This window comes from Amphiura filiformis, chromosome 8 (genome assembly GCF_039555335.1).
Source record: "Amphiura filiformis chromosome 8, Afil_fr2py, whole genome shotgun sequence".
NCBI classification, from domain to species: Eukaryota; Metazoa; Echinodermata; class Ophiuroidea; order Amphilepidida; family Amphiuridae; genus Amphiura; species Amphiura filiformis.
In genome coordinates this window covers 20,348,217-20,364,150 of record NC_092635.1, presented here as the reverse complement: position 1 = coordinate 20,364,150, position 15,934 = coordinate 20,348,217, and the positions used below count along the sequence as shown (strand labels likewise).

Below are 15,934 nucleotides of genomic sequence, written 5' to 3'. Positions count from 1 at the left end.
GTGTAATCCTCATGTTTTGAATCTGACGACACTTGTTACAATGAAATAGGTCCTGCGTCATATACTGGGGTACTCAAAAAGCAAAAAGGTGGTTTTGTTACAGTTTGATGTGCAGCATGGATTTCAAAACACTGTCTCTTGATATTCCTTCAATTAGAAGATTCAATTAGGTCTTAAATTGAGGTTAATTTATTCTATATTACCCATGTTTTATCCTGTTTTAAAATAATTTATAATTATTTTTTATGATGGTTGTTATGAAATGTGCCAAGGGTGGTTGTGGATTAGGGGGAAGTGGGTTAGGGCAAGGGACTCTTATCAACCCTCACATTTTTAAATTTAGATGTATTTTTTATGGAAGGATTAAGTGTTTGATTAAATTTGATCTAAAAACCCCATTAAAAAGTTATAATTATTTTTTATGATGGTTGTTACAGGCATGCGATTAGGGAATTCCCAGAATGGAGGAAACTTGCGAAGCGGAACGAGCGTAGCGAGTGGATTAGGGGGAAGTGGATTAGGGCAACCCTCACATTTTTAAATTTAGATGTATTTTTTATGGAAGGATTAAGTGTTTGATTAAATTTGATCTAAAAACCCCATTAAAAATTTGAATCCAGTAAAAAAATGTCTAAATGAACTCCCAGACATCTAAACCAAGTAAATAAATACAGAAGGTCATTTAAAAGACTAATACTTGCTCAGCACGATTGTAAATGTGGAAAAAGAGGGGTTAAATACCCATCCCTACTTTGTGATTGTTTTTGCCCGCACTCTCTCATTTTTTTTACCGATTTTCATCAAAAAGGTGTCAATATGCTTGGGAGGATGAACTACTTCAGATGACACGTGTAGGTAAAATGTTTGAAACATTTCACTTTTTTACTATGTAACACAAAGGTACCCAGCCTATGACACAGGACCAATCCTGTCCTCGTCATTGATGCTTACCTCCATGGCCGTCTTGTAGGTTTGTGCTTTGACAGCATAGGGATCCCATACTCCCAATTGTTCCATATCTGCTAGCACACCCTTCTCTCCATCTATACCCCACGATGTGTTGCCTGATGCTGAGTGTTTAGCCTGTAAGTATATCAGAATGAAATAATGAGCTGTAATTGCTTTAACATTTGAGACAATCAAAATCATTTTTCATTCTATGTTCTTGTACATAATTGTCTCCAACGTGGCAAATATTCCTTGAAATTTTACTAGTGTTTCCTGAGATATGCAACAATTTCCATGTGGCATATAGGCTGTATCAAAATGACTGGTGCCCATCAGTTTCCAGTGGTTAAGCGATGAAAAAACCCCCCTGTTCTATGGGCGGACAGACCTTTTAAGTAGGGTTGGTTGGTTGGTCAAGCGGTTTTTTTTGGTGAGGCTAAAATTGCCCTAAAATATCTCAAAAATCTGTAAATGCAAACATATTTTCTAAAAATGTTCAGCCAAAATTAATGAATTTTTGGTTGGGATTTGATGGGAAAGAGCATGCAAAAGGGTTGATTAAACAGACAGTTGAACTTTTTCTGAATTTTATCTAAATTTTCTTTCCAATGAGAGCAGTCTCTACCCTCCCTGTTTTTTTCCCCCATGGCATGTAAAACTCAATATTTGTGACAAATAACTTATTTGCTTCATCACCTCAGATATGCGTGCATCTTTGCTTGTTGACTGTCATATTTGGTTAAAGGAACCAGATGTTTCTATATAATACTTGAAATGTGAGTACAGATCAATTACCAAATACATAGAAAGCCCTGCTCACCAAACTGATAAAGTTGTCTGCTTGTTACCGATTCTTTGTAAATCAAACCCTGAATAGCGTGCTATGAAGTAAAGCTTACATGAAAACAGCACCAAATATTACTAATAAAATTAACCTAGATAGAGAAGTTGCTCTATTTAAACCAATTACCCTGTTATGTGTACCCTCATTTTTAGAGACTAAATTAAAGAGACACATGTACATATCTGAATCTTGTATGCTTCGTCCTGTTGCTATAGAAACTATACCACTTTTGCAAATCCCCAATTTTTCTATGACAATGTGATAAATTTACTTTATTCAGAAATGTACCAGCCTTATTCAGCAAAATAATGCTAAAACAATCATCATCAGGCGACTACAAGCTTTCTCCAACTGTTGTAGTCTTGGGCACACCCCCGCGTGCAGCCTTTCTCCAACTGTTGCAGCCTTGGGCATGCCCTTGCATGTCAAAGTTAAAGTTTCTCTAATTTTTTGTCATGGAAGAAGTCAGAGAGGATGTATTGAAAGTCTTTATGATTATATCTTCATCAACATGACATTCAGTTTTCAATACTATTTTTGGATGAGGCACAAGCTGTGAAAAGTTAATTAACTGTAATCAATTTACTTAATCGCAGGTGTGCATCAAAATGTTACCATGTGCACTCATTGACACACCCACACAGATAAAAACTCATGAATGCAGGCTGTTGGTCCTGTGTATTCTATTGCTATATATTGAAGATTACATGGTCAAAATTCAATTTGCTACAGAAATGATGAAATATCTGTAAGTTCCGGAAAGTGGCTTAAACATGTGGGTAAATTTGATAATATAATGTAGCATCTGGTTGTAGTAAACATCACATTTTTAAATTGAAGAGCACCATTTAGATGTATTTTTAATGGAAGGATGAAGTTTTTGATTAAAACAGTCTTTCCATTCAGGCCACTAATTCAATCTTTCCCTGTTAATATATAGCATAACATCGTTGTTGTAACGTTATCAACCTTCACATTTTTAAATTTAGAGCACCATTTAGATGTATTTTTAATGGATGGATTAAGTTTTTGATTAAGGTCATGAATTCAACCTTCACATACGACACACTTACCCTAAGTGCTGTTAACGTCCGTATAGTATTGCCACCACAGTTTTGTATAAGAGTCCTAGGTATAACTTCTAATGCTGATGCTACTGCACGGTACGGCCATTGTTGCACACCAGTAATTCCCTTAGCTTTCTCAGCCATCAGCTATGATAACGAAAAATATAAGCAAAACACATTGTGAATGAATAATGCATAATACATGGTGGATCTCTTGTCACGACCCTTGACCTACTTTGTTACTACTTTTGTCATCAAAAGTCTAAGTCCGTCACAACATCACAGGACTTCTTCTGTTGAAGATGTTGTGTCACACATCCAAAATGAAAGGTTAGTTCAATGTTCAATTTGCGCTGAAAGCCAGTTTAAACTAATCCAGATCACTTACTACACTTTCAGTTTCAACTTATTAGACAAATTCTTGACTTAAGGGTAGACAAGGTATATTGTTGGTCGAAGCAACCAAAAATAATTGACTTTCATTAACTAAACCAAAATATTATTGAAAAATAACACTTTGATGTTTTACAAATCACATACTTTGAAACCTTGCTTGATTTATTGTTGTTAATGAGTTATGTACGTTTTACAAAAGTGTTGTTGTTTCAGCCCTCTTTACAACAAAACTCAAGAACCACAGGACCCACAAAAGTATATCTGTGATATTTGAATTCTTCTACACGCTTGCTATGAATTGAGCAATGCAATTTTTGCTAAAGCTCACTACCATTCGCAAGATGCTGTGAACTACTTTTTTTCTGCTGCTTCGACCAACAATACATCGTATAACCTTAAACTAATCCAGATACCTTTATTACACTTTCATTTTCAGCTTATTTGACAAATTCTTGACTGAAGTGTGTGACCTTCCAGGATCATCAAATAAATGCAGGGGTGAGCTGTTATCTTTTAACAATATTTTCAGATGTCTAGCTAATAATATTCCAGTGTTTCCAACCCTATTTTTCTATTACAAACACCACCCAAAATCATACATTTTCAGTTAATACATTTATATTATGTAAGGCCCTCTTAGAAATCAGTACCAGATACTGAAGGGGCTACCCTGGTTACAAAAATAACTGCATTTTAAGAAAATTGCTTCATAAGCACCAAATTTATCTTGTACTGGGTACATCATAATTTTTTAAGAAGAAGAAAAAAACATATGTCAGTCTAGGCCCCAGAAACAGATATACTGATACTGGCCTGGTAAGAAAAAACATATATATGTCGGTCTAGGCCCCAGAAACAGATATACTGGTACTGCCCAGGTGCTGAAGTATACTAAACATGATAGACTACCAGTATTATACCACTACCACTACATCTAGAGCATAAGTGATGAATGTAACATATCAACACGTCCGTGCGCCCACACAGTAGCAGCCAAGCGTGATGTAAACCAATCTGGTGTCAGAATATCACCAGACACACTCATCAACTATTAAAGACACTTGCTTGGAATCGTATCCCTCCCAAATTAACTACTAGTACTATCACTGGTTTATAACCGCCCACCTATCTACCAGTCTGCCTGTGAAAGCGTTACTTCCAAAAATATCCAGCACCGTTTTTTATTCTATTCATAGCCTCCTCCACATTGGGAAGATATTTTCATGGTAACATAAATGTTTGATAAATGTCAAAATCTATATTTTGACATTTTAACACTTTCCTTTTACCTTTCCATTTTTTGAGGATAGACAAATTAGCAACTCTTCACTGTACATCATTTTATAATAATACAAAAATTGGATATTTTGGTACCAGTAGAAAAATGTGTCTGTTCATTTATCCTGTGAAATATGAGGGCTGAAAATTATGTTTGGACCAAGTTGAGGTGTTTCTATTGTTTAAATTTTTTTATGAAGTTCAATACATATCAGTTCTACACCTTGTGCAATATCTATTTATTTATTTATTTTAAAAGAACTCTCAACCAAGACGTAATGAATGGTAGCTTGTAAACTTTAAATTTTTGTTGATTAACTGCAATACAATGACAAATTACTTGCATTCAAATTTCATTGAAATTTATGACATTTCTCGCCCAAGAAACAATTTCATCCAGTTTTTTGAGTAGCTTGACAAAATGACCACTCGTTTTAACCGTTTGTATGAGATCTAGATAGATGCTATGGTAATTTCCCAGCATATCAACCATTTCATAAGAAATTAGGTAATACTTTTGAAAATTTACGCAAAACATGGGAAAACAGTGAGCGGAAATCATTGAATCTTGCAGTTACAGATACCTTTTTTATGGTTGGTCAGTGAAAAGGGTACGTTTTTTTATGGGGAGGGGACAGTGAAAAGGGTGCCTAAATATTATTGGTCAGTGGAAAGAGACCCCTTTTACAAGGTCAGTGATTAGGGTTGGTATTTTCACATGCTCCAGATCAGTGTTTAGGGTGAGAAATTTGAGGCCTGCTTGAGGATGACAACAAGTATATGTGTACCCCTGGTAATTGTATGGCAGGATACTACTATCAATGCATTTAATCACCCAGATAGTTTGTACACCTCCAGAATTTAGTTTAGCACACCATGAACATCTGTGATCTACAGGAATAAACTCCAAGAAAACAGACTGAAGAGTAAGTGTGCTACACTGTCATGCACTCACGCGAATCCATATGGATTCGCCTGTTGATGTTTTACGAGAATCTTTGCGCGAATCGATTCGCGGAGGATTTCTGAGCCTGATTCTACACCTTGTGCAATATATATTTACTAATTTTAAAAGAACTTTCAACCAAAACATAATGAACGGTAGCTTTTGAAGTTTCAATTTTGTTGATAAACTGCAATACAATGACAAATAACTTCGAACCGCGCATGCAAATCTCTTTGCAATTGACGAAATTACTCGCCCAAGAAACAATTTCACCCAGTTTTTGAGTAGCTTGACAAAATGACCACTCGTTTTAACCGTTTGTATGAGATCTAGATAGATGCTATGGTAATTTCCCAGCATATCAACCATTTCATAAGAAATTAGGTAATACTTTTGAACAATTACGCAAAACATGGGAAAACAGTGAGCGGAAATCATTGAATCTTGCAGTTACAGATACCTTTTTTATGGTTGGTCAGTGAAAAGGGTACGTTTTATATGGGGAGGGGGCAGTGAAAAGGGTGCCTAAATATTATTGGTCAGTGGAAAGAGACCCCTTTTTACAAGGTCAGTGATTAGGGTTGGTATTTTCACATGCTCCAGATCAGTGTTTAGGGTGAGAAATTTGAGGCCTGCTTGAGGATGACAACACATGGAAGTATATGTGTGCCCCCTGGTAATTGTATGGCAGGATACTACTATCAATGCATTTAATCACCCAGATAGTTTGTACACCTCCAGACTTTAGTTTAGCACACCGTGAACATCTGTGATCTACAGGAATAAACTCCAAGAAAACAGACTGAAGAGTAGTGTGCCTATCTGCTAGTTTTATGTATTCAATGATCATTCCTTACAGCCAATCAACATTTTATTTATATGTACCTGGGTTTATTTTAACACTTTCCGTACCCCTTCAAATGCAAATTGACGCGTTCACATATTCAATGATTTGATATAGAAAAACCTGATATTTTCATCTGGTAGTGATAGACGACAAAATATATCCTTCCGATTATGGCTGTAGCTGGTGGGGGGCATGAGTCAGTAGTAATAAATAGTTTTTACTATTTTCGGTCTACACCCCTCTACTGTGTGATAGACGATAAGCAGGTCCAATATTTTGAGTAGTGTTTCACTATGATAAAAAAGTATTTGTGGGATCATTTTCATGGATGAGGCAGCTAGAGAAGAAGAACAGATGCACATATATGACAACGCCAGATTACCACCCCATATTGGAAAAGTATCAAGTGTGTCCTAATATTTTTCTTGCATGTGGCTCTCATGGGTCATCTGCCCCGCCTTTTCCACTTGAGCCACAGGGAGAAAATTGACCTAAGGACCGTCGATGTCAGGATTTTAAAAATCGATATATTGGCCACTAAATATCGATAAATCAATTTTCTTCCCAATTTTATTCATTCTTCTACATTCATCCATACATGCTATTAGTTCATCCCTCACCTTTTTTCATTCGTTGCTGGCATGGAAAAAAGCCTTACTTAGCACATTAGCTCAATTTCAATCCTTTTCCCCTGATTTTTCAATACTCTTTTTTCATAATCAGTAACTTTTCTTCAGAAAGTAATATCGATATTACTGGATAGTGGATTCATTGATTATTATTGATGTATTGACAGTCCTTACCCTATGCCCCCTATTTATGGAAATATAACTGAATGATAAACGGTCTGTTCCATCACTACTTTCATTGTAGTTTAGATGAATTCATATAATACCTTTACCCTTTCAAAGGCCTTAAATTTTCTTTAAAACAGACTAGAACTTACATGAGAGAGTGCCATTTCAACAGCGCCACCTCCAGGTACCAGGAAGGGTTCCATCATGACATTACGGGCTGTATTCATTGCGTCTTGCAGGTTGCGTTCTACCTCATTAAGCACATCTTTGCTGGCACCACGTAGAAGGATTGTGCATGCCTTGGGATTCTTGCACTCAGTTACAAAGGTGAAATATCTGCAACACAAATGTATAATTACAATGGATATTCAGGCATGGAAGGGCTTTTTTGAAAACTGCCTGAAAAACTGTGTGAATTCGGCCTTAAAAGACTCAAAACAGACCGAAAAGGAAAAAATGCGTAAATTTGGACAACAAAACTGACTGAATTCAGGCAAAAGCCTGAAAATTCTCATGCGTGATATGGTTTGATTCGGAATTAGTATTTTCTAGACATTTACCCGCTTTGACACCCATACGCACTCTAAAAGACTAAAGCCACCAATCTCCATACAGAACTTACAAATTGGGCATTGGCTGACTGGACTTGAATGGACTTACAGTTTTTACTCAACTTTTGTCTACAGATTTCAATTTCATACATTAAAGTCATCAAATTTAAAAGGTCTCCACTGTTACACCAAATGATCAAGAAGCATAAAGAGCTAAATATGACCAGTTACAGCAAATGGTACTTGTATCTCATTTTAAGCCAGTCATTAATCCACTGATGAAGAGGATAAGCCTGTGCCAATGTCTCCAGCTCTGGTCTTTGTTTGCTTTACCTATTTAAACCCTGTTCAAGTAGTGGGTTACAAATCATTGTATTTTGTCTAGGTGTGTATCTGCCAACTATCAACAATAAGATGACATTCCTGAACTTTGTTGACTTGGGGATGATTTAAATTGACCGCCACTTATGATTGTTTGATATTTATTCCCAGCAATGTGGAAAAAGAGAAAAGGTAATTTTTGCTGTAACAGGTCACAAATGTGATCACTGTAATTCATGCTTGTGTTATTCAGTCTTAAAAGTGCACATTGCACATAATTCCGTGTTGAAATGTTTTGGCTGTCACAAGAGTTGGCTGCTTGCATTCATATGTTAACCATTACTTCTCAATTTTGGCACCTCACTTGTCTGCAAATCATACACTTATTCGATTTTTATGTGAAATGTCTGATTTTGTCTTCTTTTTCACTACATTTAAAACTTGTCCCAATAATGCCAGATTCTGAATTATAGGGCATTTTGGTCTAGCAAATCATTGTTTGTGTCTGTGCTAAGACCTAACATGGAGATTAATTTAGTCTATCTTTACTTACTCATCTCCAAATTTCTGGATTTCAAATAATCCTGCCCCGGTACCGATGTCTTCTTCTTTCAGTTCATCTGTACGGTTAGCTATAGTGGCACCACATGCTCTGTTGAATAGAAAAGCAATAACATTTACAGCTTAATATATACCCAAAGCACTGATACCCCACAGCACTGATACTAATTGCACTTTTCCAGGAACTTTACAAACCAACTGCCCACTCGAAACCCAATGAATCGTGAAGCAATTCACAACGATGGGTTTAATCTGACTCAAACAGAAAATGACATTGTTTCTATTAATTTTGGTTCCAAATTTGCCACTTTAGATGTTATGTACTTGAAAACACCACTGCTGTGTGCTACATCTCTTCGAGTTTACTGATGAGTTTACTGATGAATATTGAATGGCAATCCAAATACTGTAAAGTGGATATATTTGTACAGCATTATTTTTTGGGCTTAACACAGATGCACCAAAAATAAAACATGCAAATATGTTTGTTTATGTATAGGTCTATGTAAATAAAACACCTCAAAATCATAAATTTAAAAACAAGAAAAGTAGTTCAAAATAATTGGCAAAGCACGGAAAAGTACACACTTGAGAAATACCACTTTTACCATAGTGGCAAACAATAGATAACAACATTAAAAGCATGTTAACTATATAGTTTGTAACTTTGTAAGTAAGTCTACTATACTTTTGGGGGTTTTTAACATCTGAAAATAGAAACTTAATCTTAATCTCATAATAATCATAACTAAATAAATGACAAGATGTTCTCCATTTATCTGATTGTATGAGATCTAGCTATGGTACGTGTGTGGAAGGATACTACAGTCATGGCATTTAATCACCTAGATAGTTTGTACACCCCCAGACTTTAGTTTAGCACACCGTGAACATCTGTGATCTACAGGAATAAATTCCAAGAAAACAGACTGAAGAGTAGTGTGCACATTGTATCTGCTATTTGCTCTCCATTCAGAGGCTAAATACTAACTTGTACCATATTTGACCTAATTACCTCCCCAGGCACTCAAGTCGTCTGAAGGAGGTGCTTAACAATTATTTTATTAGAGAGTCAAACTAGACATTTGTCTTGCAAAAAAATATTCTAATTCATGAAAATATAATACCCATAGAATGATTTTATGGGTGTTATAATTCACAGGGAGGCTAACTTAGGGGGGAGGGGCCTAATTCAGTTGAACATGGTATTAAAGATTGATATGATGAATTCGATGGAAAAGGTTTTGTTAATTAAATACACAGTTTTTCCCTATGTTGTAAAAATGAAAACTTTTTTCTGTTAACACTATAACATCATGTGCTCATGGATGTGGCAAAATCAAAATGAGTTTCAGCAGGTTGAACACTTCTTGATAACCTCTTGATACGTTGTACCTCTGATTTCTTACCTTGCAATCCTATTATTGTCAGATTTCCTTACTCTACGAATGGCTGTAATGTTGGCCTTAACTAAATAGTGCTGTGCTAAATCTGCAGGAAAACAAACAAAAACATTGTATTATGTGACACATTTGACAGATATTGTGTACTATATGGGATAGCTTTAGTGCCCTATTTGAGTCTGTGTGCTCTCTGATCCAGATATAGCATAGCATCCTTACGCCAAGGGTGCGGAATTCCAGCAATTGACAAAAATCTTACATCTCTGCTCTTGTGTAAGAAATGAAAACATTCCACTGCAAAACCACTGTTTTGATTTTGTGCATTCAATGCGATTCTAAATATCAGTCTCTTTCTATATGTAAGAGAATTTCAGCAAGATTTACTGAAACACCATTTCACATTATTTCACATATCAAATAGAGCAGAGCAGCTCATCAAGCTTCTTTTGATACTGTTAACCCCATGAGAACTACCTGCCGATTGGTCAAAAAGAAGTTTTCATTATCAATTGGACCAATCAGTAACATTGTTAGAATAATTTCACCACACAAAAAAATTTGGGTGAATTATTTGCAAAGCTCTATTCTGATTGGTGATTAAAGTGAAGGTATCATGTAATTGACCAATCAGAGGCAATGTTACATCGCCAGGAAGTGCGCAGTGTCAAAACCATCCCAAATTTGAGCTTACCTGAAATGCCCTTTTCTGTGAAGATCAAATCTGGTTTGAAGGCAATGATCTCAGCACACACACGCTGGATGTACTCTTCTTCCAGCTGCAAAATCTTAGTGAAATCCTCTTCTTTGGTGATTTCAAGATTGGTCTGAAGAAAAACAAGACAATCACCACATTTTAAATCAAATTTTGCCAAACTCACATTTTCAATTAAAGTATAACTTCTGGTATGATCAAACAGGTTGTGATCGCCAAAAAAGCCTTCACTAACATCTTAAATGCTAATAGATCTTGAATCCTTTGTGTTCTCTGTATGGAAGTTGGAGTGACATTCATGCCAATGAGTATGTCAGATTGCCAAAGACTTCCAATGTTTAGTTTAGCACACCGTGAACATCTGTGATCTACAGGATAACTCCAAGAGCACAGACTGAAGAGTAAGTATGCAACCTATACAAACATCTACACCTGTATTGATATTGATGGGTCATATTTAAATATGTGAAACACTTCACTCATGCTTGATTCATCAGTTTTGATAAATAATGTTTAGCTACTGTTCATCCACAGACAAGATAATTAACAAGAAACTATGGTTAACAATACAACCAGTTGCCAGCTTGTAAGTTCGTCACCATTTTACCTCGGCACTACATGTACATCCTTTTACTGCATACAATAGTAGATAAAACACCAACTGAACACACCTTGACAAGTTCACTATCATTTATTACACCTAGGTCTTGAAGGGGAAACATGCTATACATAAATTTTATGTCATGGCAATTTATTTTTCCACATTAACTGTCATCTTAAACGCTAAATAGGCACTACCTTTACTCAATGGGTTGGTGCACCTATTCATAACAAACACTAAATTTTCATCTGGGCAAAACTGCACTAAATTTCCCAGCAGTGAGTGTTATATCGAGAGAAAGTGGCTTAACAGTTATGACGTTCGACTCATGACTGCGAGGTAATTGGGCTGTAAGGGGGTAGCCATACTGGTGCCGCTAAATGGTATGATATCCTTGTGGCAGTGGAATAAATATATAGTGTTTTGATATCCATTTAATAATGGATCTAAGGCACTATATAAATGTGAAACCAGCATAAATTCTGCTTATAAGCTTACTTGACTTTCTCCTTTCTTGTATTCCAGTGAACAATCTAATAACATGATACGTGGGTTCTCGATGCGTCGTCTCATACGTTGATGGGTTATGTCTTTGTTTAACATCACGCCGGTCAACACCTTGGATTCTTCTATCGTACCGCCAGGAATCTGAAAGGAAAGCAAATAGAAGTTTTATTAGACAAGTAAACTTATAAGGGCATTCCATACTTACTGACCTTGTACCTAAAAGAGATTGATGCATGTTAAACTGTGCTTTTAATCTGGTTCTTACAGATATTTATTTGAGGTGAACTAACATTTACTGATTGGTTTACATAGTTACTGTGTATCATATAATAACACATTTAATTCAATTTAAAGCTAGCATTATAGGGTAAATGTTGGTGGCCAGGGTTCTCAGTTTTTCGCACCCAGGACGCTCTTTGTACTCACTGGACCCGGAAAAGGTAGGATTGTGTTCTCTGTATGGAAGTTGGAGTGACAATCGTGCCAATGAGTATGTCAGATTGCCACAGACTTCCACAGTTTAGTTTAGCACACCGTGAACATCTGTGATCTACAGGATAACTCCAAGAGCACAGACTGAAGAGTAAGTGTGCTGCCTAGACAAACTGATTGGAAATAGACCTAATGTGGGAAGCACATAACTTGTGGTTGATTAAACCATTGATTCATCCGTTTTAAACATGTTCTTACACAGATAAGATAATTTGAACATTTTTGCTTGACAAATCTAATGAAATATTGCCAACTTTACATTTTGCCATCTATACCAACGGCTTGATCACAAGTGACTTGGTCTACTGCATTTTCTGTAAATTTCATATTGACATTTCCAGACCCGAACCTTTAGTGAAAAAAGCTGAAAATACTCACAAAAAAAAGAAAGATGGAAAACAGCGTAAAATTGGGGTAAAATGGCTCAAATTGGGCAGAAAATAAAAGAAAACATGCGAATTTGATCAACATGAAATCCGCTAAAATGTGGAAAAGTTTCAGGTCTGCATTTCCAGAAAGTGACAATGTTTTTAGCAGTGGATTGTACACATAATCGAAAGAAATAAGACGCTTGGCCCCATTCTTGCGAATTTGGATAGCTTCCCTTATTTGGCTTGTGAATAAGGTGAAAGCTCAAGTTGTGAGTACTTTTTCAATGCATTTGTCAAACAAAAATGTTTGATTTAATCTACAATCCTAAAAATGCATCTACTTCCTGAACACAGACAAGATGATTTGACATGATATGATGGTGAACTCTTTTTTAACATCAGTTTACAATTTCCTGCATGACAGCATATCTTTCAACAGTGCAGAAAGAACATTCAAACACTTGAAAAGTTAAGTGTACTGAATAATTAGCTAATCAATTACCTTTTCTACTTTGGCATAGCGTTTGATATCAATCTCCTTACGCCCATGCTCCTCAAGTGACACAGTAGACACGGCCTCATATGCTATCTTGCAAGCTAGATCACCCCTGAGAATAAAAAAAATGAAATAGTTAAGGGCTGGGGTATGAACGTTTGGACAGTATTTATTGTGGGACATTAGAGCACATCAGACATATCGAATTGCATTCTGAATACGAAGAATGTCATTCTGATATCAAATAATTTTGATTTTTTGAAATTGCAATTTAATACACATTTTATGGCAAATCATTAAAAATAGATATTTTTGATATTTAACAGTACTTGAAGTAAACTTTATAAATCTGATGATTTATACTTAAAGTGTATGTAGGTGGGATGAAAAGCCGACGATCAATTGAAAATTTTGACCTTTCAGTATTGAAGATATGGATTTTTTTTCCCAAAACACCAAACAAAATAGGTCTTTTTGGGAAAAATACAAGTCTAACCATCAGAAGCGGCATAATGGAGAGAAAGCTGAAGTACTTTGGCCATATTGTCAGGAAACATGGAGGTGTAGAAAAACAGATTTTGCAAGGGGCTATGGAAGGCAACGAGGAAGAGGACGCCCACCAACATCTTGGACTAATGACGGGAAGCTGGTTTCTAACCAGGGAATGCAAGGTGCAACGCACTTGGCATCAGATCGAGTGAGATGGCGCACTCTTGTGAAGACCACAGCAGCGCTACACAGCGCCACCTGACACAGAGAGAGAGAGAAAGGTCAAAATTTTCAATTGACCGTCGGCTTTTCCTCCCTGCTACATACACTTTAAGAATATGTCATTAGATTTATATAATTTACTTGAGGACTGTTATGTATCAAAAATTTGAAAAATATCAAATTTTTATAATTTGTCATCAAATTTGTATTATATTGTGATTTTCAAAAAATGAAAATTATTTGATATCAGAAAGACATGCTTCGTATTCATAATGCAATTCGATAGGTCTGAGGTGCTCTCATGTCCCACCAAAAATACTGTCGAAACGCAATAAACACTCATTTTAGATCCCTTAAGTTATATAATTCACAATTTAGATCAGTATGAAAATGTTCACCAACCACAGACCATCTCAGAATTCTAAGAGTTCTAAGCCTGTGATAATACTCTACCAAAAGGGCCACAAGAACAGTAAATTTATCATCTACACAACTATAACAGCCCTTTCGCAATTAGGAAATCTCCGACTGCGCAAGCACTAAATTCATTGCTTGGGAAATTGAGCACTCACTACAGTATTTCAATACGGGTGAACTTCACACTTTTTAAGAAACACTTCCTGCATGTGTTTTTCATATTTTTGGGTCTGCTCTTGATATCTTCTGAACACTTGTATAACATAACATAATAGGCATTTATTGAGCGCCCCACAAAGAACGGAGCGCTTTACAAAAGAATATATACAGCTACATGAACCATAAAACTAATACAAACAATACAAAGCATAATATATGTCAAGACAATTGGATACGAGCATGATAAAAACTAAGTCAATGAAAGTATTGACGAGTTAGCTAGAATCTGCTAGAGTGCAAAAAGAAATGGGGAATCCTTTTCAGGCGCGGTTCATCACATTAATCGTCAATGGAGGAGGTTCTGTTGTCACATGGTTGTCATCTCTCAAAGACCCAGATGTTGATGCGCAGTTGTCAGCTAATGCACAGTCTGAGATTTTCTGAAATTGCGAAAAGGCTTATCTGATACATGTCTTAGGTAGAAGTGATTGACATATTCTATGCCCAGTTGTCAGCTGATGCGCAGTCCCATATTTGCGAAAGGGCTATATGATACATTTCAGGTAAAAGTGATTGACATATTTAGCCTCTTTAGTCTGCAAATGACTTTCCCTTCAAAGGCATATTTAACCATTAACACATGTCTTTTGAATTCTCTCTTGGTTCTTGAGTTGAGGCAAATGAAGGATAATTAAACTGAAGGAATTAGACTTAAGTTTTGTTGTGCAAATTGAGCAAAAACTAATGCAGCTTAAGTATCATACACATTTACACAGAAAATAACCCTAAAATCAGGTAGCAAATTGGCTCAATATTACTTGAAAAAGCTGAAGTAGTACAAAAAGGATGAAAAACAGTGTGAAATTGGCAAAAACTATCCAAAATTGGGCTCAAAATAATGATAATAATAATAAATTTTAAAAAAAAGTTAATTTGAGAAGTCAAAAAGGCTGAATTCAGCTTATCGGCTGAAAAATATCATGCCTGTAAAATGCCAAGACTTTAAACTGCTAAAACATATACCAACCCCCACTCCAGATTAAAAACACCAATGTGGTTGGTTAAAATAACACAAAAACAACTCCCTAAGGCTATTAATCCTTAAAACCACACACATGATATTTAAATGTGTCAAATTGATACTGGGTAGTGTCTGATTATAGAGCACCCACACACTTCACTTCTTGGAAATAGAAATCCCAAGAGAACAAATACCTGGATGAGTATTTTATATTGTGTTTTGATATTACGATGATCCATGCAATGTCTAGCATTTTAATGAAGACATTCCATATATAGAATTGGTGATAAAATATTGAGCCACTTCATTGTGTGCTCTGTATGGAAGTTGGAGTGACAATCATGCCAATGAGTATGTCAGATTGCCAAAGACTTCCAATGGTTAGTCTAGCACATTGTGAACATCTGTGATCTACAGGATAACTCCAAGAGCACAGACTGAAGAGAAAGTGTGCTGAGCATCTTAACCTCTATTATATGTCAATTTGC

At 35.9% G+C, this 15,934-nt stretch overlaps 1 protein-coding gene across 1 annotated transcript in view; it reads right to left on the bottom strand.

The window, feature by feature from the left end:
* Nucleotides 1-15,934, bottom strand: part of LOC140158791 (T-complex protein 1 subunit gamma-like) — a 94,571-nt gene that overhangs the window by 28,806 nt on the left and 49,831 nt on the right. Inside the window, exons 8-15 of the mRNA XM_072182006.1 lie at nucleotides 13,145-13,250; nucleotides 11,771-11,920; nucleotides 10,651-10,783; nucleotides 9,966-10,047; nucleotides 8,549-8,647; nucleotides 7,273-7,459; nucleotides 2,866-3,006; nucleotides 952-1,083 (exon numbers count right to left, since the gene is read on the bottom strand). Coding sequence (XP_072038107.1) covers nucleotides 952-1,083; nucleotides 2,866-3,006; nucleotides 7,273-7,459; nucleotides 8,549-8,647; nucleotides 9,966-10,047; nucleotides 10,651-10,783; nucleotides 11,771-11,920; nucleotides 13,145-13,250 — 1,030 coding nt within the window. The remainder of the gene's footprint in view (nucleotides 1-951; nucleotides 1,084-2,865; nucleotides 3,007-7,272; nucleotides 7,460-8,548; nucleotides 8,648-9,965; nucleotides 10,048-10,650; nucleotides 10,784-11,770; nucleotides 11,921-13,144; nucleotides 13,251-15,934) is intronic.